This window comes from Amphiura filiformis, chromosome 6, assembly GCF_039555335.1.
Source record: "Amphiura filiformis chromosome 6, Afil_fr2py, whole genome shotgun sequence".
Lineage (NCBI taxonomy): Eukaryota > Metazoa > Echinodermata > Ophiuroidea > Amphilepidida > Amphiuridae > Amphiura > Amphiura filiformis.
Genome location: NC_092633.1, coordinates 54,051,231 through 54,077,201, shown reverse-complemented (window position 1 = coordinate 54,077,201; position 25,971 = coordinate 54,051,231). Strand labels below are relative to the sequence as shown.

General features: G+C 35.8%; 1 protein-coding gene across 5 annotated transcripts in view; it reads left to right on the top strand.

The window, feature by feature from the left end:
• The window catches only part of LOC140155623 (histone demethylase UTY-like), a 75,768-nt gene that overhangs the window by 24,762 nt on the left and 25,035 nt on the right, over positions 1–25,971 (top strand). For 4 of the 5 annotated variants that reach the window (XM_072178539.1, XM_072178537.1, XM_072178538.1 and 1 more), the window contains exons 6-7: positions 19,719–19,894; positions 24,938–24,972. In XM_072178539.1, coding sequence (XP_072034640.1) covers positions 19,719–19,894; positions 24,938–24,972 — 211 coding nt within the window. Of the gene's footprint in view, positions 1–8,582; positions 9,036–19,718; positions 19,895–24,937; positions 24,973–25,971 lie in introns of those variants that run through there. The other variant, XM_072178540.1, reaches the window with a different exon arrangement.

Genomic DNA, 25,971 nt, shown 5'->3' with positions numbered 1-25,971 from the left:
TTGATGTGAAGATTGTAAAAATCTGAATAAAAAAATCACCTCGCATGGATATGGATGGCTCGTTTGGCTCCCATCTTGTAAGTTGTTCCATGTTGACTGTTCAAGATAGGGCTGAAAAGTATTATTCTTTCTGTTCATATATATTTCCCTGTTCCCACTGAAACAATCTCACTCTTACAACCTTTGAAATCCAAGTTGTTTAAATTCTGTAAGTGTAATAGATTTTGTAATAGTAACACATTTGATTATTACATGGAGCATGTTCAAACTAAATTTACACAAAATTATTACAGGCGATGTCCTAAAGATTGTACGCAAAATGTGTTTGTATTTATAAATGCATTTATACTATAAATGCATTCTCAGAATGAAAAAGATTTTGGAACTTTCTGAGAGTGCAAAATGTCTTAAAGGGGCGTGACCCAATTGACACAGCCTCATCCCCATATTCTTCATCAAAAATAAGATTTTGGTATTGGAAGAAAACAAGGTGAATTGTCTTAACTAACTATAAAGTGTATGTACTATTCAATCTATCCTGTGAGGCATTGTTATACCTCCACCGCGAGGCATACTGTTTTTGCATTGTTTGTACATACTTCCGTACAGTGTCCAAAATAAGGAAAAAATGGAGATTGTCCTGAGATTCTGCTTGTCCTCAAAATGTGTTATATATTTGGGTGCAAAAAAATCAAATTTGTTTGATGTTTTTTGCTTTGGAAAATCTGTAGCTACAAATTAGGAAACCTGTGCCCAGCCATGTGCTTTAGAATTTACCAGTCTGATCATGCGGATCCGGATCACTGGCACCATTAGTGAACTCAGTGAAACGGTTAATTAAAACTATTCAGAAGAGAACATGCTGAACAAGTGGATGTCACAGCTTAAAGTGGGCTAGCTGTAGTTGGTACATCTTTCTTGATGATACAAATTTGATTTTAAACATGACAAATCAAAACTTTATGTCAAGTTTTTAAAAAAATTTTGGAAGTAAAATATAGTGGTTTTCATTGGACAAGTTCATAGCTCATAATGGTTCCGTAGGTATCTTGAATGAATAGGCGGATTGACTTTTTCAGGATTGGTGGGTTATGATCAGAACTCGGGCTGCTTTTTTTTGGGTGGTGTTCAAGGTTATATACTGAGGTCAAAGGTCATTTGAGGTCAAGTTGTAAAAATATCATTATTTAAGACTAAAAATCTAATCTCATATGAACAATTTAAATCCTCATGCAACCATTATTATGTTTTGATGAGTCCAGGTGTGTGAAAATATTGGATCCAAAGCATAATAATGATAAAATTGGATGCTTTACGCCCAGTATTTATTGGTCTCGCTATGAGTTTTAAAATATTGGACTCGACTACGTCTCGTCCAATATTTTAAAACTCATAGCTCAACCAATAAATATGGGCTCAAACGATCCAATTTTATATCAAATTTAGGTCATACATGTAGCTGCATTATGGGTACCTTCATTTATTGGTGGCATGGACGAAAAAGATAACAGACTGCGTTCAAGCAGTCAAAGTCTCCATACCGATAATGAGGGCCGATTGTTCCATGAAATGCGACAGGCAAAACTGCTATGCGCTTATCGCATATTTTTATGCTCTATCTTGTAATTGCGAAGGCACGCAACGCTGGCATGATTGTTGGACTTGGCACAATCGAACAATCGGTCCTCATGAATATGTGAGAATTCACAGCATACAATGCACAGGGACCTTGACTGTTGATAGATGGTCTGTAGTAGTCTGTGATTGGTGGTATCCAGGGTCACTTACGGAGGTCAAAGGTCATTTGAGGTTTTGTTTGTTTGGTTACCACTCATATAGTTTGACATTTAAATCCCAATTGATGCCACATGTTGAAAACCATGACGTTTCTAGTTATACACATTTTTGCTTCTCATATGTGAGATAAAAAACAGAACATGAAAAGATTGGACCCACGCCCATTTAATGACTGGTGTAAGAATGAACATGTAAACAAGAAGATTCTATCTTTATTCTGGAAGATTCTTTAGATGCATTAGTGGCTAGTGCTTAATCTCCCAGGAGGACCAGCATATCATAACTTGTTGTGTAGTTTCCTGTCAATTGAAAGTAGTGATGAACACAAAAGAAGACGATGACACAAACTCCATTATCTTGTGAAGATGCCGATTATTTTCGAACACATAAACAAAAGAATTTTAAATCTTTATTGAACCGGTACTATTCTTGTATGATTATGAGATAAAAACCAGGAAAACTTAACCCCAACTCCCAACCTGCTTTTTGCCCAAGTGGAAGAAAAGAAGGAAGGAAGAAAGAAAGAAGATGAAGAGTAATGCTGGTTTCATACTTTCTGCCGCTTGCCGCTGAGCAGCATGACGCTTCATCATGCCGCTTGTACTTTTCTGCAAGCGGAGCGGCAGCGGCATGACTCTGAAAGCCACTCTTGCCACTCATACGTCAGAGTTGAAGCCATCAAGACCCCAAGCCAATATCTCTTAGAAATGTTGTCCAAGGACATACCTTAAACATACCTGAAGTTGATGGTGGGGCAAAATGTCTGACATTGGTTTTCAGGGGGTTCAAAATGTACAAAAATGTACAATTGGGGTTTTGCATGGGTAATATCTCAGCTAAAAGTATTCTAATAGGCTCAATATTGGAAAAGAGTAATGTTCTACCAAAGGGCTCTGACTGGCAAAAAAATGGACCATAGAATTATTTTTACTTTTGGAGTTCTGACCCCCCAAAGTTGGTCCTGGGTGGACGAAGTTGCATTTTGAGGGCCCTATATCTTTTAAAGTAAAAGAGTTACAAGTTTTCTGATGCCAGATTTGAATTCTACACAAATAAGTACCCCATGATACATACTTTTCAAAGTTGTAAAGGGTTCCCTTTATACATTTATGGACCTCCAAACGTCGTTTTTCGCGTTGCGACACATTTTTTACGCTGACCCCCTAAATTTCAAATTGATGCCACGGGAAAAGCGAAATGAAGTATGAAGCTCAAATTTTCAGGATTTTACTTTCTCATCAATATCTACCACCACACAGAAAAAGACAAAAATTGAAGAGGTGCTGCGGTGCACATCCCTGGAGTTGACATGGAATGGGTCAATTGGATCATGTGTGATGCATGATCTTGCAGTCGCTTTGTGCTGTATTGTTTTGTATGGATTACTGTAAAACCAGAAATATTCGCGGGTTTAAAATTTCGCGAATTAACCATATAAGCCATATTCATGACATGAAAATTTCGCGATTGTCAAGTTCAAGCATTGCATGTACATTATAGTGCATGTTGCCTATAGCAAATTTAAGCTTACTTCAGACATGTTTGGATAAATTCTGTTGTAAATGCTGACCCTGCATGTCGAAATTCCACTGGGATCTATTAGAGTAATATTCCATGGGGCAGCAGTCATAGTGGTATCACCTCTGAGCAACAAAATTTTTTTTTCAAATATTTTCCGAATCGCAAAATTTGCCTCGTGAGACCACCACCACCAGAACAGGTGCAGGCTGGCAGCCATCTTGGTTTTAGCAATAAAAATTAACATTTTCTGAAAGTAAGTAACCATCACATCGGTAGTGGTCAAAAAAAATTATTATCAATTAACCTGTGTCATTAAAATGTTTTAATATTATTTACTAAACATCCTTACATGTTTACTTTATTTGTTTACTATCATATCCTTCTGTTTTGTTGTTTCTAATTAGCATAATTATGAATGAAAAGTTTTGGCATGTTCCATTCATCTTACGGGGGTGGTGGCAGATGGGGAATTATTTTTTGCTAAAACTCGACAAAATGGATTTCAAAATATGATTAAATGCTTCATTTATCGGGTTTCTCTATGTCTACTGATCTTCTAAAGCTGAATACTTACTCTATGCAAATTTGTGATGAAAAATAAAAACTTATGTATTCAACATTTGGACCCCTACACACATTCGCAGTGGTATAGGTACAAAATGGCAGATGTGGATACCGGATGACACGTCACACGGTCGTGGTCGGAACATCTCAACATGCGACCGCAAGAAGGTGGGGTATTATTTTTTTTTTATCAAACTGATGAACTTCAACATTTATTTTCAAAGAAAACAAAGGTATTATAATATTACAGAACTGATCTTCTAGCTTTAGTTTTTTACAAAGGTATGCCAATACTACATGTAAGCTTACTGCACTGGTGTTTTAAACAGGCATGATTTAAAACTTTTATGAAAATATTCACGGCATAAAATTTTTCGCGACTCAACATCATTCGCGAAATTCGCGAAATTAAAATGCACGCAAACATTTCTGGTTTTACAGTAGTAGTGTTACTGTGTTGGGGTCCAGTCAGGGATTGAAATCAAGTACTAAATTGTAGTTACTTTAGAGTGACCATCCAAATGAAACTTGCTGTAGAATTCCAACTTAAAACCATAATGCCTGTAAATTAGGCTTATTTTACGAAAGAGACGAAAGGCAGACAATCCTCCACATAAACATTACAGTATATTGGTCTTACAATAATGCATGCTTGTAGAGCAGCCTGTATCAGTAATATAGTTGCACAAACTCCAAATGTTTTTCATATATAAATGTAATAAATGTAATAAATGTAATAAAATATTAAAAAATTCACATGAACTTCCAAATTTAACTGTTGATAGGTCATGGTGTTCCTCAGATCAAGTTGATACACTCCCAATTCAGTCCTAAGTACCTTAAAATACATTATTTTTGTGGCACAAGATTTGAAAAGATCCATCATTTTGTCCATGCGCACTTAAATTTCATACTTCAATGTTTCATGTCCAATGTCCATCTGAATATCCGAATCACCTTAAAAAAACCCTGTTTTACGGTCCTGACTGACCCAGATTTTATGTTTGGGGATTTTCTTCAATTTGCTGTATGCAAAATGTAGATATATTTTAATTGGAAAAAATTGAGCGATGTGAAGGAAAATGTTTTAATGAGAGTCATTTGCTAAAAAAATGCCTGACCGACCCTGCTTCAAAGGTCCGCCCGCCCATAGAACAGGGTTTTTTGTTGCCTTGACACAATTTTTTTCTAGGTTCTCAACGGTTCGATCACTTCAGTGTTTCATGTACGTTGAGTATATCCGAGTCATTTTGTACCTTCCACACAATTTTGTTCTTGGTTTCTGATTGAAATGGGAACTGCAAATTGACAGTGCCTTGTAAAACGTGCAATAAATTATCAAAGTAGGGCTTAGTATGCAAGTTTACAATATTTTCCCTGAATTTTCTGACTTAAAGTGCAGTCAACTTGATCAAACCTATTTACATGATTAATCAAATCCATGGTTGCCATAGAGTTATTGCATGATGATTGTTCCATAGTCAATACAAATTATTATCTCTTTAAATAACTAAGTATTGTTTTCAAAGAAAAGTATTATTTCGTGATCATATGTCGTATAATGTAGTGGTTACGCAGTTGTACATCAATGTGATTTTAAGTCTACGTCAACAGTTGTCTTGAGACTGATCCCCCAAGGCCGGAGAAGACATACAAGTTTGTGATTTATCTGAAATCTTACTTCATTGTAGTTGTGCGTGCCATAATTTCCTCATAAATGATAAGCCATGCTAAGAAATCTGGGTGGAAAGAGGGATGAAATTTTATTCCATAAAATGGACTACCGTACGTCACATTTATTATGAGTTCATTTCATATTTTCTGTAGAGATATGTGCAAAACACATTGTACGTGGGGAGAATCTCAGAAATCAGATAATTCAGAGCATGTTGTTGTCTTACTGATAAATTAATGATTTAGACAGATAATTTGGAGATTCATGGATACAAGAGTTTACATAACAAATGTATACATTATAATTTATATTTAACTTGTGTAAAGTGCTGAACATGAGAAATAATTATTAATAATTAACTTGCAAGTAGCAGCAAGTAGTTAATATTGAGTGTCTCTACATAATCAATACTTTCGAGAGTCAAGTTGTGTATATACTACTTACAACTTACACATTTAACTCAACTTGTGTGAATAAAAGAGATTAAAAATGATTTGAGTATCATTTAATACCCTATTTACACAGAGAGGAGTCAACTTCAGTTGCAACATCAATTCACTTGCTCAATATATAACCCATTATAATTTATAATCATTATAAACTTGACTTGCGTGTTTGTTTACACTGCAAAAGTCGAGTTTGAATTTGACAAAAGTTGCTCTGAATGGACATTAGAAGTCGACTGCTGAAGTCGAGTTCCAAAACGCAGCGACCCTGTTTATACACAAATGGAGTCAAGTTCAAATTTGACTAAAGTAAACTTCGGGCTTTGTGTAAACGGCGTCTTATTCTTTGTACAATTCAAGACTCTCTCTTTAAAATAATTATGCAGTTTACAGACACTAAGGTTCTACCTGGTACTACACCATATCATTTCCTTGGACAGTACAAGTTTGATTCTTGCAGAAAAACAATTATGGGAATTGTTTTGATTCTTGCTAATTGCTAACTGCGTAAGATTTATAAGAAGTAGCCAATTCATACAAATATCTTCCTTGGAGAATCGTTGCTCTAATGGATTCACAGATTCCTGTTAAATCCCTAGTGTACATCTGGACATATTTGAATAAACTTCAAAGTAATAGAAATGAGATAAAAATAAATATAAATGCATTCAGTAAATTTGTATAAACCTGTTATTTCATCCACAGCATGGTGGGGATGCTGAAGCATGGGAAATGAGAAAATAGCAAGAAAATAAACATAAAAAATAAGCAAATGAAACAAAATAAATTAGTTTGCAAACAAAAATTGAGAGATTTTTTGACCACTGCAAGACGTGCAAGTGAGGTGCTAGACCTGATGGAGATTTGAAGATCTTTACATAAGGTGCGGCAATGAAGAAAAAAAAAAGATTAGCAGCGAAAAAAAAGTGATTTTGGACATGAATAGTTTTTATGCTATATCTGTGAAGCATAATTGTTGTGTACTTCATCGTTTGAATGTGGAAAGTATTTTTATATTTAAATTTCAACATATTGGTTCATTGTGTTGATTTAGGTTTTCAATAGGCGGCTCACGGGCCGGCCCATAGCAAAACAAGGTGTATTTGGACCTCAAACATCTTTGAAATGTGTTTGACCCTCCATGGATGGCCTCCCAGCCAATATAATTGAGAACCCTCTGGACTTAAATTTATGTTGTAACTTGGTAGATTATGTTTCTTTTCACCATCAGATATGTCCATTTTTTAATTTTGACCATAACAGATAAGGCAAAACAAAGAAATTCGCATAATGTCACCAATGTTGTGCGCACAGAGGAGAGAGAAAACAGAGCCCGTACCACCAGTCAAAGTCTCCGCATCATCCGATTAGTCCATGAAATGTAACAGGCGAGACTGCTACGTAATTACCGCGTATTTTCATGGTCTATCGCGAAAGCATGCAACGCTCTATCGTGTATACGCGAAGACACGCAGCGCTGGCGTGATCACATTTGCGTTTGACTATTATTTCAATCACAATAATTACACTACGTATTCAGTTGTTTTATTAAAAATCTCGGATTTTGTCACAACTACAGCACCTACAATGTAGCGCCATGATTTGTGCAGGGTATGTTAGTTAACTTTATTGCAGTCATGTTAAAATCAGAATTTTGACATAACTTGACGGCATCTCCTCGGCAAATGTTTCAATATGGCTTTAAAGGTATATTGTAGTTTTTTGTACAGTGACTGAATGCATAAATTATACTTAATAATATTCTGTTTATTTGTTTTGAGACAACTGGGGTGGAAAGAATATGTGGCAATGAAAATGTATTTAACCTTTTTGCTATGTGCTACATATCCATTGTATTACTAAACAAAGGGGTTCAGTTCATAGTGTTAATAAGGTTATATTGAAGGTTAATTAGACAGGATTTCCAATTAGTAGAGTGCCCACCTGTATTACTATAAGGTCATGTTAAGGTCATGTCAAGATATTATTAATACTGAAAAACAATTGTGTCAGTTGATTTTTGGACAAAAGTGTGAGGATGAGAAATGTTGCATTATTATTAATATTTATTGTCAATAATAATTGTGTGTGTTAATGACCTGGGTCCAGAGTCCTTACTGATAAGAATGTATTTTGGTTGTCAAGTAATTTATGTATACAGCCAGTACTAGAGAGGGGTGTGTATGTGTGTGTGTCTGTATGCCTGTGTTTATCATAATAGAAGCCTGTGAGCTCAATAAGCTGTGCGCTAAAACAGGATATTCCATTGGTATACAGGGTATTTTTGTGAATCTCTCTTTGGTTGTTTTTTAGCTCTACTGAAAGTCAAAAGCACATAATTCCCTTGTGGATAACTTGCAAATTAAGGATGTGAATAGATATGAAACTGTGATGAGTGTGGGGCCTGTGTAACTGTGGGATCATTTTCAATTGTCACTTCAGAAAATTGCCCCTCAAGTAGTGTTGGCGCTAGTGGATGACCTTCCCCTATTACTGGACTGTACCATTATGTGTTGTGTGCTGTACCCTACAGTACAAAGAGAGGATATGGGAAAGCAGCTGATTATGCATGCATGGTAGATTGCTGAGTACATACTATACACACATGTACATTGTACAGGCACTGTGTGTAGTAACTGGGAGTATTTGATCAAGAGGATTTTTATAATGTAGACAAGCTGCTTGATTTCCATCTCTTCCTACTCATTTTGATTCATCATACCTGGTGCATTTTCTCATCTTCTTTCTTACAACCCACTTGACAACACCACCAACTTGCACTAGCCCACACAGTGAACTTGGCTGTTGGTATATTTATACAGCAAAGTTGTATGGAACAGTGCCAAGTCTTTGAGTTCCATATACATGTAATGTGCTAGCGAGTATACTAGGTCATACGTCTGGCGAGCAGGCAGGCTTATTTAAAGGGAAGCGCTGCGCGGTGTTGTTGATTGGCTGATTTTCCACCGGCCCAGCCGGCTTAGCTCTCTTGGTCTCAACTTGTTGTGGAACATAAGTAACTGTACATAGTGGTAAGTATGATAGATTTTTTTTCGTTAGTAGAGAAAATTGTTATGTTGTATTGGAAAAAAAAGTCATCATGAAGGAGGATTGTGTGAAGCACTTTATTATTCATAAATACCATTGATTTCTTCTTTGGGTTCTTTCAATGAGTGAGGAATAGACTCTTTGTGTGTATGGTATGTGCACTGCACGTAGACCACTAAACCGCAGTACAGCTCAGCAAGGTCAATAGTTGACTAACCTGTGCATAGTGAGTGTTCTAATTTTTTTTGAAGATGGTCATTCTGTCATTCTGGACAGGCTATGGAATTGAACAAAATCGTAAAACTTACATAATATTTTTTAAATGCAAGTTTGTTGACGTATACAACATTTGTTTTGGTGTTCACTTCAAGTGCTAAATTTATTTGTTGTCAAATGTCAATGACAAGTAATTGCCTCCAGGATAGCCTAACTATCAACTTTGAGTGTATACTATTATTGTAAATACAATTTGTAGCATTTTCCAGTTCTCAAAATGTTTAAATATCATTAGATAGAACTTGACACCCATGATAGCGAGGTAAAATGAGTGGGGGGGGGGGCCAATCTTGATGATGTTGACGTTTCCTCTTGGAAGGACTTTATTGTGTTTGTTGATGTTGTATTTGTTCCAGTCAGTCACCTACATAATACACATGTATATGAAAGCATTCAGTGATCTTTTACTAGATTACACTGACTAGACAACACAATCAATATATTATTTACAAGTAAATTCCATTGAATTTGTACATTGATGATCACTGATTAGGCCGCCTTAATTAAATCCCGAGTCTCAAAGAGAAATTGAAAACCTAATGCCTAATGTGTTTTTTTTTTTTTTTTTTTTAATATATGTCCAACTTTGCTGATATCTATTGTTGTACTAAGCATAGAGGCTAGTATGTACATGTATGAATGTGGAATTGTGTTCACACATTTACATGAGCACTTGCAAGCCTCTCCCCCCTCCCTACGCACACACTGAAAGAAAAACAAAACAACAACAGCAAATAAACACACATTATTTGAGCTTGTACATGTATATTGCCATAACAGTTTGCAAAGGTCATAACTTTGCTTTGTTTTGAGTGTCCAAAATACAGTTTAGTTTCAACAGATTGTGATTTTGTGAAGAAAACACATTAAATTAACCCAAAAATGGGGCAGCGATGACATGCTTGCTGCAATCCTGAAGCACACTATATCAGACTTTATCAGGGACTACGTGCAGATTCTGAAAGTTGTTTTCATGATTTTCCAGGGAAAAGATAAAATTAGTGCACTGTTTGAACAATCATGTTTTCATATTATCAAACTTCAAAGGTTGAAAATTGATATCATTCAAAGTTGAATCTTATGCACAATGTGTACACACGTCATGATTTTTGTTTTGAGATTAACTGCACTGGTGCCAGAATTTAATCCTAAGTTAAAAGTTAATGTTTTGATGAACAATGCTGCAGATACACACAGGTGTGCCAAAACAACTTTGACCGGGGGTGCTTGAAGCCAAACCGCGGGGAGAGGGGGCTGAGTTATTCCCAGGGGGTCACTCCCATTGTGGCCTGTACACCATCCGCGATAATAAAAATGCGTAAAAAGGGTAGTTTTTCGTGGGTAGGCACGATATGCGTGTATCGTGTTTAGGGTGTCAAAAACATGAACAAATTTGAAAAAAGGGTAGCAAAATTGCAATTGCTAATATGCGGAAATGAAATTTACGGTATGAAATTTGAAGCAACATCCCTGTTTAGGGTGTGAAAACAGGCGCGTGTTACCTGTTTAGGGTATCATTTCAGCCAAAGGTTAAATCCGTGTTTAGGGTTGCTTTCAAAAGTTGATTATCGCGGATGATGTACAGGCCACAATGGGAGTTATTTAATATGTAAGGTCAAAATTGACATTTTCTGTTTTCTGTGACACAATTTTGATATTGAAACTCTGGAAAAGATTTTTGATTATTGACTGTAATTTGATTTATTTCACATTTTTGTACTCAATTTCATGCTGAAAGTGCAAAGAAAGGGAATGCTTCTACCACAGATATTGGAACATACATGTATCTGTGCTGCTACAGATAGAAGAAAACTCCATAGGGATTGCTGCATGTAATTTGAGAAGGGCATTAATTAGGTTGAAATACATTGTACAGTGCTTTAATTAGTTTCCATTGTTTTCAAGTTTTTACTACATGTATGCTGCATGTAACCATACTATTACTTCCATAAACATTGCTTGGTCTTCCAGCAATCTAGGTCAGATTTTTACCTAGCACTACTTTCGGGCTCTGTTGCTATTACCGTGCTGACGCTGAGTATAGTCCCACCTTCGAGTAAAGTCCCACCCCAAGTTTTTGAAAAAATTCAGAATTTAAAAAAAAAAAAAAAAGTTTTTTTTTTTTTTTTTTTTTTTTGTGTTATTTATTTTTTCGGCTTTGGAGTGTCCCAGCACCTAGACCTAAATGCTAGGATCATTCATGGTTGTTCAAGATGTTTTGTATTTTTAATATGAAAATTGATAACTTGTATTCATGTCATACTCTATTAATGATTTCAAAATGCATTCAAATTCAATTTTTTTTTTTTTTTAAATTCGAGTATAGTCCCACCCCCCAATTTTGAAAAATGTTCACCCAAAAACGGGGTGGGACTATACTCGCGTCAGTACGGTAGTATACTATCCAGAGAGGTTGCGTCTCGCGCTGACGCACTCAATTGAATGTCTCGCGCTACGCGCTCGGTTCCTCGTGCTACACGTTCGCTAAGTCCGTGAGGGCCACAGACTGCGGCTAATTTTTACCTTGGAACATGTAGAGCCTACATTGAATTGCAGACATTTTAATTTTTCTCAGTGCAAATTTTTTTTCCTACAACTACACTTAATACATGTAAGAAGTCACAACAGTTTCCTTGAGTCCAGTGCTGTACGGTGCAAACATTTTAGTTGCATTGGCGACTAGATTTTTTCTGATGCGACTAAACCTTCAATCCTTGGCGCCAATGGCGACCAACTTTTGAAGCTTTTAATCGCCAGCAAATAGAATAGGATAGGTTAAAAGTTTTGATTGTTTTTTAAATACTCAAGATGGTGTCAAAGTCAAAAAGAACTTTGAATTTGATGAACTTTTTGAACGAGGAGAAGGGTGATGAAACAATAAAATCAGGGAATCCAACAGCTATTGATACTATTAATGAAGCTAATAGTACTAGTGGTGTTATGTAAGGTCATAGAACTGGAAATGGAAGTAAGCCTAAAAAAACTTTAAATTGAACATAGATTTAAACCATTGTGGCAGAATGACTTTGAGCGGTTGGAATATGATGAGATGGCGCCTCAGTTTGAGCAAAATTTGGGAGCCTAAATTTATAAAGTTAGGAGACATTGGCTCCTCAATCAGTTTTTGCACCGTACAGCACTGCTTGAGTCCTGCACTTAAACCTCAAGACTTACATTTATACATGGGTATTTTTATAAAGAAAAATAATTTTCTTTGTGTGATTTCGATCTCAATTCATATTGTAAGGGCTTTTTGAGGCCACTAGCATATTTTTTATATTGTGTTCACATTCATTAATTCATATATTCCTGATGTACATATACATAATGATAAAGCTTTACATAATACTCTGCAATCTGGAAGAATGGTCAATTTTGTGTTCTTGTTGAATGCACATTGTAGTACGATGACTAAAATTATTGTGTCCACAGACCATATACACAAAAATGTCTTGCAAGAAGTAACTTCCCAAATAACTTTCACTTTCCGTTCAAAACTTTGGATGTATACTCAGCAGTTAGCACCTTGTCATGAGTTATATTTAACTCGGGTTTTATCCGTTTGCTTTTCCTTTTCACTAGTTGGGTGTCTGCACTATATGTTTGTGTATGTATGATGAAATATTCATGGAACTCTTGATCTGAAAAACAAGTTGTGTTTTCTTTTCTTAATTTTTACACATCTTTGATTTCTTGTTCAGCATTATATGTACCAGGAGCTGTTGTTACACCATCATTGTACATGCTACGTAGTTTCGTTCCTCATAACCTTTCTACTGGGGTGTAATAAGGAACAAAACTTTGAAACCAAGTTCATGGTTGTGACCACGTGCCATAGGGGTTAACCCCTTGTTAACAAGCCCAGGAAGTTGTGGCTATATTTGGCTGTGTGAAAACACTTGCCAAATGAGGTTTTATATAAGGACATTCTGAATTTATTTTAGAAACAAGGGGCACATGTGTGGTTTTTGTGTGGGCTGCAGACACACGATAATTTTTCAAGTTTGTTTTCTACTAGATTTTCCTTCCCCTTATAATAAAGTTTCATTCTATCACTTGTACAATCGGTACATGTAATAGTACAGAGCGATTGCCGAATAGGGTGCAAATGAACAAGTCTTATTACAAGACTGCCCTACCCCAACCTAAACTCTGTAAACAAGGACTGGACTCAAATCTAGCAATTTACACCCTATTCGGTAATTGTACCAATAAATAGTACATTGAACTTTGGGAGGGGGAAATCTAGATTTTGGTTCAAGTGGGGATGTGTGGGGAGTAGCCAAATTGGATGAAGAAGAGACCCAAAACCTAGAGTTTTGGACCCGTACTTTCTCTTTCTAAAAATGAAGCCAAATTTGCAACAACAAAAATTTGAAAATATGTGCAAATTTTACAATATTTCATTTCTTAAAAAGGCCAATGAAAAATGAACACTTTTCCCCAGTTTCTCGTACATGTCTAGTTGTCTACTACTACTGATTTCAGCTACCAATATTAAAACTGCGATAATCAAAAGAAGAAAAAATTATAATAATTTTTTTGTGGTGAAAATTTGTTGTCCAGGTATTTTCACATGCAGATCATTTATTTTCATGAATTGTGTGCATTCATTCTTGGTAATATTGTTGAGACAGATGATTGACATATAGCTGACCCATTGATTGACCCATGGCATGGTTACTCCACATCACTGGCTTGCTAGGTTTTCATTGCTGAAAAAATCAATAAATGGTCTGCAATCATGTTTCAAATGATATGAATTCATTTATGGGTATGTGTAGATAGTGCAAATTATGTATACTAAATAATAAAATATTGCATAAAATTGTGCTTCTGCTTCGGTAGAAAAATGTATTAATTTTATCAATGTGAATTACTTTTCCATATAATGAATTTGGAAACGATTTACATATTTTTTTTTGGTAAATATTTTGTTATGCAGCTGTTTACTTTTTCTTCTGACATTATTTAAGGGATCGGATAGCGATGTTTACACAGTATTTTTGTGGGACCTGAGAAAGCACCAGATACACCAAATTGATTGCATACTGAATACGAGAAATATCCTTCTGATATCAAGTAATTTTGATTTTTTTTGATTTTTTGAAATTTGTGATATAATACCAATTTTATGGCAAATTATTAAAAATTGATATTAGTCAAAATGTTGTTAGTTTTTCGTTAAATTTCTAAGTTGCTTAAATTATACAAAAAAGAAAATAGAATGAATTTTAATTTTATATAAAATTACATTATTTTCTTGCAATATAAATATCTATTTTTGAAGAAATTCGATATATGTACGGCTATGCAAGTATAGCAGTGAACGGAGGCTGTTCTTTAGTGAAATGATGAAAAATTCAGAAGGAATACTATTGCTCAGGTAAAATTATAATATCAGCACGTTCTTTTCATAAGTTTATTGCCAGCTAGCTTGCTTAGTTTTGCACAGCTTGCTGATGCACTGTACACATCCATTATTACTGAATCTGAAGTCGGATAAGTATGAATTGATCTAGCGTAAGAAACGGCATTTCATTCTGTCTGAAATTGACTGCAGCTGCCTGGAACAAGGTACTACTCTGGAACAAGGTACCACTCATACTTACATGTAGCATGCTTAGTGCGCACAAGACAGCAAGAAGTTAGTGAAGATGAGACGTGTTGTGTAAGAGAGTACAAAATGCCGCAGATTTGATTAGAAATTGATGTGAAATAGCTGAGGGGCTGTGTCACCTGCAAGACTGCTGCAAGTTGAAAAAACTGGTGAGAGACTAGTACTGTGTAAGAGACCAGCTGCTCTGGTTTCCCTAATATCTGGCACAGACAGCGTAGTGAGCATGCGTATGTGTGGGTGGATGGATGGGGATGAGGATAGTCAAGTGGTGATGAATTCTAGTGAATCCAGTGAGAGGACACTTCCATGGTTACAGCATCAACGTATTCAACGTATTCATATTATTCTTGGATTGATGAGTTGACAGAAACATAGGTTATTGTTGTGGGTGAGAGTCAAGAAATTTTCTACTGTTGGGCAGACAATTTAATTTGACATTGAAATTGGAGAAGATTTTATTCTCGGAAAAGTTTCTTTAACATAATTTGTTGTCAGTTTTTATCATTTACTTAGCAAATTCAAGTGCGAAGATGATTTTCACCCTCTCCTGGAATCATGGAATAATTTTCCAGGATTTTAAAGATTTCATGATTTTTTGTTTCTCCTTACCTACAAATATATGATTTTAGGAGAAAGCTGATTTCCAGAATTTTTTAACCATTCTTCAGGACTTTTCTTTACACTCCTGACAATCTGACATACCCAGCAAACATGAAAGGTTTTACAAAAAACATTTAAAATGGAGGATTATATAAAATGTATGTAAAAAACATGTTATTAGTTACTAACATTTCGAAACATTTTGAAAACTTTCTGCAAATAAAACATTCTGACATAGTGTTGTTGGCCTGGTCAACTGGCAGGTTTATGCAGGAACTAAATACCAACAATTACTAAATGTTTATACTAGGATTTGGGCAAGTAACCTTGTCCTTACATATCACTATGTTCTTTTAGATGGTCAGGACCTTGGCGAGTTGGACAATTTTATTATCATGGATTATGTTATGCTATAAAATGCTAAGCTTGTGTAACATTTTATGAATAAATCCAGATGTGCTGGTACCTCTTATAACAAAATGTTTTGACAATTGAAAGATTTCTATAATTGACCAACATTTTCTTCAGAGACCAGAATATCTCAGTTGATTTACTGACCTTTGAAAATGCCACCCTCTTTTTCATCTGCAATAATACATGTTTTAGATTATAATCAATTGATATGACACTCCTGGGATGCATACATGTAGGAGGAGGGGAATCCCCTTTTTGTTACACCTGTCTGGTTCTTTGAGCAAGATCTTGTGAATGATCATCTACATTTTATACTCCCACTTGATGACCTTGAAGTATGACAATACTGTATTATACGAATAGCTTCATCAAATACAACATTAGGGATGGTACAATATCATGATATTTGTTAACACATTTGAATATGACATTTGTCTCATTAGACCAGTATTTAGTCCAAATGATATTTTTTACAGGCATTTTTCACTTTTGAGTCGGCAATTTTGGTTCTCCGCTGCAATTGTTCCGATGAGTGAAATGATTTTATTTTATTTTATTTTTTATTTTTATTTATTTTTTGCTGTGGACTTGGCTCTTCTTCAAGAAGTTTGTTGCTGTGGAAAATTTGCAACTGTGTCACTGTGTGTCACAACGGAAACATGCCCCTTTTGTCAATGTTTGAGGATGGAAGAATAGATTCAAGAACAGGGGCGTAGCCAGCTTTCTTGGTCGAGGGGGGGGATCAATTTTGGGGCACAGACAAAAAAAATTGCAGTTGCATCATACAATACCGGTTTTGTTTTTTAGAGAGAAGATGTGTGTGCTATATTGCATTTTATACTATTTTTGCCCCTGATCAGGATGAAAAGGGCTTTACTGTGACAATGGACACTCTGCCCCCTCCCCCTCCCTGCTGGCTACACTACTGTTTAAGAAGCATGCAGATAACTGTGACAGACAAATCTATGCATGCAAGGAAAACACAACTTTGTCATGGGGGTAGTGTTAATTCTAAACAGTACCTTTCTTTTCCCCATTTTGTGGGCTACACTGTACTTGCATTAAAATTTTATGTTAACATGGAGATCAGTCCTATACAGACACATGGTTTCTTCTTTTGGATTCTGCATTATCATCATGATAGACTGATTTGCTCACTTATATAACTAGTCTTGTCAAAATTCAAATATGCGGAGTACCTCATACCCACCCACGCATGTTGCATATACGCTTGCAGCTAGGCACACACGGGTACCGTTAGCTATATGTAGTGCGCTCTGAGATGTTCCGATTTGAAGTTGTTTAGAGCATTGGCTGATAAGCATTGAAGAAAATGAGTTTCTGGGTTACAAAAAACTTACTATGTGTGAGTGTTTATTTTAGTGAAGGTTTTATTTTTTCGTGATTTTCACTAATCCAGGCACCACCGCAAAAATGTAGGAACTGCTCAATAATGCCTTGCACGTACTGTATTAGGCAACCGCAAAATTAACAATCGATAAATAATCATCATGCTTCAAATCATGAAAATATTTTAAACAAAAAAATATTGGCTTACTTGTAATTTCAGAGACTCTATCTAGTCTTAACTTCGCTCATCATCAAGATGCACATTATTTATGCTGGGTGATAGTAGTTATTTGTACATGTAATGGTGGTAAAAAACAAGATAACTGGAAACATATACCCCCAACGACCAGATTGGTAGATCAATGTTTTATTTTGACAAATTAGACAATTATGATATAATTCTTTATGAAGAACATGGTGGAAGTACAAACACTTCATAATTATACATGTATATGCACGCTTCTGTTAACTTGCATTTGCGTACATGTATGATACGCTACTGGAAAAGTGTTGATTCATCACCGGTTAACAATGTTTGGTTCCTGTACAAAGGTATAATAGGAGGAGTTATCCAAGTCAATTTTCATCAAAATTTAGTACAGAAATCTGTTACTTTATCAAACATGTTAAGACTGACAACCAGTTAACATGCCATGCAATTTAAATTAAAATACTTCATCGCAATAACAGAATAATTGAATTAATGTCAATCAATTTGTGAACCACAGTGGTTTTTTAGTTGTTTTTTTATTTTTTGAAATTTTTTGATGGTGCACTGGTATTACATACAGTGTTTTTGCTACACTGCTCTGCTCTGCTTCAGAGGCTCTGCTTGGTGCTCACTGCACAGGCAAGGCATCAGCTTGTTGAGAGACAGAGAGAGGAGCATAGACATGCCTTGGCATTTAAACTGACCTAGTGCTAGCTTGCGCAGTGGGTTCATCTGGAGTTCACAACCGAGATTCTCTGCGCTCTCGGGCTGGCTTTCTGGCTGTGCCAAACACAGGGATGTATTTTGTTGTTTATAATGTCTATCTACAGCAGGGGGCTCTACTGCTCTATGGAGACTCCAGGTTTTGTATTTGCTTGATTGAAATGTGGTAATAAAATCAACATATTTGAATTATATGCAATATAACAAATCATTGATTGTATTTGTTCATCACAAGGTTTGTTGCTTATCACAAGGTTTGTTGCTTACATGTATATCACAAGATTCATTGCTTTTTATAGGTAAATAGATGTATGAGAAATGAATGCTTAATCAAGTTAGTGCAAAATGAATTGCTACAGTAGGGAAAGATGTGTACTGGAAAATGTCGCTTCTGTCTGATGAGATTGTCATATTTACAAGCAAGTTCTTGTATTTGAAAGTAAAGGGTGTTTCTGTATTAAACTGCTTAAATGTAGTAATGAGCACATCCACGTGGGATGCAATCCAAAACCACTTCCTTGTTGCACTTTACACATAACACTATTGTTAGAATGATGTTCATATTTTTGGCTCGATATCGGTATTTCCTTTAAAACCACAATGACTCATTCATGAAATGGGGGAAACCTTATATGTTATGAATGGATTTTCTTCCTTTCGTCAGACGTAATTTCTGTTTTTATGTAATTATGTTATGTCATTGACTGGACATTATGGTGAATGATTTTAAGTTTGTTGGTTTTTTTGAGCGAATATGCATGGAGACACTGACCAGTCCAAACGCTGTCTGTATGGATGTGTGTGGGGGTGGGGGATGTCAGTGTTTGCCTGTAAATGAAGACATGTACAAGACTTTTTACATTATATACTGTTGAATACTGCCTTTGTATCATCATACTAGCTATACACACACAAAATCTGCCATTTTGGTCCTCGGTATGTCGATTCAGATGTGCTCATTTTGATAACAATACACAAGGTTCACTATTGCTGGCGCAGACAGGTAGTGTAGTACATACATGTGTGTTTATGGTTCAGAAATGGCTCCCACTGCCAAAGTATGATTCCCTGTCAATAAAACTTGGTGCCCATGAGTAGTGAGGTGTATATTTATGTAAGCTATGTTCTTGGTCAAAGGTCAGTTGAGGTCATTACCCAAAATTGTTCAAAAATGCTCTTTTGTCCACATAATTTGATGGATTTTGATGTAACTTCAGTGAAATGATCTTTGGGTGAGGGTTCCTCATAGGTATGTCAAATGTCATTGTTAAACTTGACAAAATAGAGAACACAAAAGGAGGTGTCTCTTTGTATGAAATTCTTATGTGACCATTCTGCAGAATGGACAGTTCGGTATTTTCTATGGAACCAATCTTTTTTTCCAGCAGAGGACAACATTGCTATTTATAAACATGTTTTGATTGTTCCTATTTGTTGAATTTAACCAAGTTTGTTTTGTTTGTTTGTTTGCAGGGCCATCAGAGCATTTCAGCAGGTGTTGTATACAGACCCAGGCTTTAGCAGAGCCAATGAAGTTCAACTAAGGCTGGGGCATATGTTCAAAGTTAACTCGGACTACGACTCCAGTTTGAAACACTATCAGTTAGCACTAATAGATTCTAGTGCATGCTCATTGTCTAAAGCAGAGAGTAAGTATGCCAATTTGGTATTATTGATTATTGTGACTTTAAAATTCCTAGATATTATAGTAGAAGTATCAAGAATTCTATAGGTTTATAAAATGCTTTAAAGTGGTAAGCTGTACATGTATGTTCATCTTCATGAAAGGTCATTCTAAAGCTTATTGGGGGTAACAAACTGTGTTCTGGCATAGGGGTTTGTATGTATAGGGTGCTTGTAGCAAAGAGCTCATCACACCCTGTTTTGAGCTATCACTCATCCCTCATGTCAGTCAACATTAGACAATTCATCGGCAAGCATCCTGTCAGCTGAATGTACTTACATTACTAGCAACAAATGGCTGCTGCTTATGTATGCATGTAGGTTGTACCATGCTAAGCAGTCAGTGTTCGAATTTAGGAAAAATAAATGGTTGTCCCACGGACAACCAGATTACAATTTCTGGTTGTCCGTCTAAGTTTTTGGTTGTCCGTGAGGCCTACAAATGTGACTTTTGGCTAGATTTATGGTTGTCCGCAGACAACCGAATCAGTATTTTTGGTTGTCCGGCGACTTTTTTAGTTGTCCCGGGCAACCGGACAACCAAAATTTCGAACGCTGTAAGCAGTTACTTATTACGACTGTAGCGTTTTGGTGACATGTTGGGTCTCCGGGTCGCTCTGTCACAATAAGCAACTCACCGATATATTGATCAGAAGTCTCTAATTTTCCCAGCGCCAAATCGCTACAAGTGAAGTGAACTTGACAGCGACACATCAAAGCTGCTATAGTCCATCCAGTATAACGGGGAGCATGACCTATATGAGATAACAAAGGTTGACAGATGGGTCAGGTTAAACTTTATACTGGTCAGACTATATATAACATTTGAATCACTGGTAGCATCTTTGTCTCTTGTTTGCTGTAAGTGTTAGTATGATACAGGTATGAGAAAAACTTTTTGTGTTAGTATGCTCAGTATTTAACCCAGATTTTGCTTTTACAAGAAGCTTAATTACTTGGAAATGTACTCCAGAAGTAAATCTTGAGTGCTTAAACCTGAATTGCAATTTTCATGTGAATCTTTACATGATTTACAGTATATGGGACTGAGACTACCAATTTTAAGAGTCAGTTGTCTGATCAGGTACACAAAACTTGAAAAATAAAGCACAAACCATTTGGCAAAAATAGCACTTAAAACTGCAATCAAAGCTAATATTGATCTGGAATTTGGGTGTGTTTGTTGTTTCGGGTTTTTTTACCTCTGATCCAAATATCGGGAACTCGATTGACCTTGATTTGGCAGTTGTGTATACCCATTCATTTGTTCCTAATGAATACACTACTATCTGTAGTATTTGAATTGTCTGCCAAAAGTTGCAACCCACTCAAGTTTGAGGTTGTCATGGAGACCGTAATAAGTTGAAAAGCTGAACTTTTTTAGTGATTGAGTAAAGTGGAAAATATGTTGGCGGCCTTTGTGTGACAACCAATAATTGTGATAAAAGAAATGGACAAGGGGATACCATTACAAAGTGTCCTAATTTATTGTATTGAACATAATGTATATAGTTACGTTAGACCATAGACCATATCTTCCATGGTCTATGGTTAGACGGGCTACATATGGTGAACTTTTTTTACAAACACAAATTTCAAATTGTTTTTCAAAAATTGATGATTTTCAAACTATAGTCGCAATGAGTTGCATCAAAAGACGAGGTATGAATTCATGTGATAAATAGGCAAGGGGCAGCCATTCTGATTTAAACCTTGTAGTCATTAACACAATTTATTATAATAAGTGTCATGAATCCGTGTCAGGTGACACTAAGCCTTGTTCGCTGTTTGTCAGTAGTATGACTTGGTAATTCTCAATATTAGTGATGTCCTGAAATCCACAGTTAAGTGTGGCTTTGAAGGCATTCATTTGAAGAAATAATGGTTTTCATTTAATTGTATTGACATGCAGTTCAACTACTTTCAACCTAATTTTGTTTGTAACTGCACATCTTTTCGTGTTGGTGGACAGTCAGGTTAACATGCAGTTTCTTGGCCCAAATTTCTGGTTTGGATGCAAGCCCATGTTACGCATGCTTGCAGTTGTCTAGTATTTCACATGAGTCAGTACATGTGGTTTTTCATTAATGACACTGGAAGTGATGATATACCTGTGCGGTATGCAAGTTTGGGGAAATCCCGTTGCACTTTCTGTGCCTCCTTGTTCTATTTATTGCAGGCATGTGCGTCAGTTGGGTGTACATTTCCAATCTTCCATCCAGGAAGTTTGTGCTTTGTTTTGTATTGTACTCTGTGCATGCAGTGACTTTACTACTTACTATGCTGTGGTGTTGTACGTGTATTGTGTGCTGTTACTATTTTGGGGCTTTCCCTTTAGGGAGTTGAAACTAGAGCCTGTTTGGTTTACACAGCTCAGCCTTATGCCTTATATTGTATTAAAAAGCCTGTATCAATGTAGATAGTGAGGGGAAATATCAACTAGCCTTATCAATTCTTGCATTGATAACATACTGTAAGCCATTAATTTTGCGTACAGATATTTTTGCATTTGTGAGCTTTGATATTTTTTCAAGGTGATGATTTTGCGGTTGTAGATTTCCAAGTAATTAGGCTTAGTACATTATATAACTTAAGCTTTGTTATCGTGTTCATTTGTGGGGTGTTGAATTCACAGGCCTATGTCAAACCATGAAATATGCAAAAATAAAACCACCATGAAAATTTCGGCTTGTGCAGTGGTTTCAGAGTCTATGCAAGGTTATTTGTAGCAACTTTATTTTGTGTGCATGGTTCTGGGAGGAAAAAATCCTTAATAAAAAATCCCTTTAAAAAGGAAAGCCAGCCTCAATGTAGAAGAGGTCTTGTAATTAGTTTGGGTCACTGTGAAAGGCAACTTTTAGGATCACGCTTACATCCATGTTACATGACAGTCCACCAAACCATCAATGATGAGAACATGCACATTGCACACTGAAACAGCAAAAAACATTAATTCCTGTCAATTCATTACTCCCAATTATTCTGGCTTTCTGTCTTTTCTGCTTTTAACCCATGCTAAGAAAATAAAGGGTTAAACAGCGTCAAGGGTTTATCATTTCAATGTTGGTAATTGTGTTGATCCAATGATTGGTACATGGTAAGGGTTGATTAGCAATTAGGCCTGTACTGAAGTATTGACATCTGTGGATGAAGAAAAGCCGTCGCACGCATTTGTTTTTCTTTGCGCGTACATGTCAGCTGAAACAGAAAAATCATTTTTTATTTCCTTTTATTTTAGTTTTTGCCATAAAATTTATAGAAATAATACAATGTCCAAAATGATGCGCAATGCACACGTCATGCAAAAATTAACTTTAAACCATAGTGGTGTCTGGTGCCCACTGTATTTGACTTCCGCTGTCCTACATTGTATATTTGTCCTATTTCTTTCGGAATATTCGTACATAATGAATATTATTCCTATATTTTTGCTTGCTTGCTTGAAGCCAAGATCAACATTGGATATTGTGTGTCTGTACTTTGTAGCATTTTCAGAATTTTATGAAATTAAAAGGATACAAAATTAACATTTAGTCGTCGTAGACACAGATACATAATGCATAATATTCGGTTCTAGGAAGCAAGACATTCAAGTGATAGACACTGATTTAGGAAATGGGTTGTTGATTGTCTTTGTAATTTACGTAACAGGGAAGTGTATATGTCCGCCTCAAACTGATACACTATTAGTTTACAACTAGTGCTGTCATGGAAGGATGTAGATTCATGTAGATGCTTTGTTTAGAAAGTCTGATGTTCCTGCCTGGGTGATGTTACTATTATACAAGATATTATTATACTTATAATGTTGTAAGAGAGTGGATAAAGTTTTGTAACAAATTGGAAGTAAGTATAAAGTTTAAGTAAATTCAAAGAGTGTTTTGTAGTGATACATGCACCTCTTGCAAATTTGTTGAATCAATTCATTGATTAAAGAAAGGGCAACTGTGATGTAATCAAGCACAAAGAGATACATGTCAGGAAAATTTATTTTGAGATTCAGCCAAAAGAAGTATGCCATTATTTATGTGAGAACATTCAAAAATATAATTTGGCTGTTTTTATGCCTCCACCGAAGGCAGCATGTTTCCTGGTTATCCGTCACTCTGTCTGTACGAGCTTGTGAACATACGCAGTTTCGTGTGAGAAAACTCTCCTAGTTAGACATATATTGAGGGGTGGAATTTGGCAGTCTTCAAATTCTATTAGATGTTCATCGCAAAATATGCTCATTATAGTCCATCTTGTCTCAAGTGGAGAGTAACACCATGTTGAATTTTGCAGTGGCAGATTCTAGTCGTGTGCGCTAACCTAATGCTGCGGGCGTATACATACATGTAGAAGGGCGATTTGTCTGTACGCTGGCAAGACAGCCGCGTAAACGCACTAATTCAAATCTGCCACTGCGAAATCCAATATGGCGTTACCATACTCTCAACTTGAGACGAGACACACACACACAGTATCATTTGCTTAACTCATGAGTGTTTAGGAACTGCAAAGGCAAATGGTAGCGAAACCTGGTGGATCTAAGTACATATAAATGGACTCCCAATTATTTAATTATTCTTTTTTCTTTCTTTAGTGAAATCGCCTTCTGTTAAATGAAGCGTTTTAAATTGGAGGCATTGCAACCGACGCGCCGCAAAATGTCTAGTTCTGTTTGTCTACCAAACGCTATTCATTATAAATACTTTTTTTTTGAGTTGCAAACATTTGAAATTTACAAACATTGAAATTTATAATGTTTGTACTAAATCATTATTTTGTTTCATTAAAATATAGACTTCACATTGTGTAATTAAACAGTGTACAAAAATTTCAAATTGAACATAGGCGACATCTGATTCCGACCCAATTTGCCCGATCATCACATCCCCATTATACATGTAAGCAAGCTGTCACAGATACTTAATCGTGGCGAAGGATAATTAGCAGAGCTCTAGTATTATGACTGTGTCTGTGTGAATAGCTAATGGTGTTTTTGTTTTTTCTTTCTTTACTTACAGTAAAATTTCACATAGCCCATCTCAGTGAAATACAGGTAAGACTAATGTGTTTTTGTTTAAATTTAGATAAACAAGTTGAAACAAAATTGTAGGATATTGATAGTATCATAATGTGTTGAGGAAATGTCTGTGTTATATGTATGTGGGTGTGTTTTTAAGACACCCAACAAGGACACACCGCACACATGAGAAATCTACACAACAGTGGATGCACAGCAAACATGGATATCCACGGTTCCAAAACCAAGACAAGTGTTTCTAGATGTAAAACACCACAAGAAAGCATAAACAACTAATGATCAAAGTTATCCACACTTGGATTGTAAAAACTTCACCACATACATCATACAGTAAAGTGAACAAATTAAAAAATGTGTTTCCATGGTAGGATAGTAAAAACTGTATTGTGTTTTTCAAATCCTCATTTGCCGTGGTCACACATAGGGGTGGTTGTGCGAGTGTAACTCTAAGGTCCGCAATGTGGTGAGGAACCATTATCACAAATGTGACACAATCTGGTACATGGGGGCCAAAGGGGGCAAATTTGAAACTGAGGTAAAGGCAAAAATATGGAGTAAAAAAAACTTCATAACTTTAAAACCAAGGATGCTAGACCTTTGGTATTTTCAGTAAATGATAGCATATTGTATGTATAATGTAATAATTACCATAACTTAATTTTAAAAAATGCCTCCTTTGGCCCCCATGGACCAGATTGTGTCACAAATATTCTCCTGACTAGATTTGCAAGAATCTCAAGTTGACGGTCCTAATTAGGTTTATGCACTTGTTGAATGGGGGTGAATCCAAATCTTATAAAATTATATTGCCAGAATTCAAATGGATTCTTGAAATATGTAACAACAAAATTCTGACACTGGAGTATTTGTGTGTATGTGCATGCTTGGTGGTTTGTTTATAAATTATAAAATTGCATTTTAAAAAAGAAATCAATTAAATTCATATATGAAATTGAGGTTTTTTGAGTTATTTTCATTGTGTACTATTCTTGCAAATGTTTGTGAGCATGACTA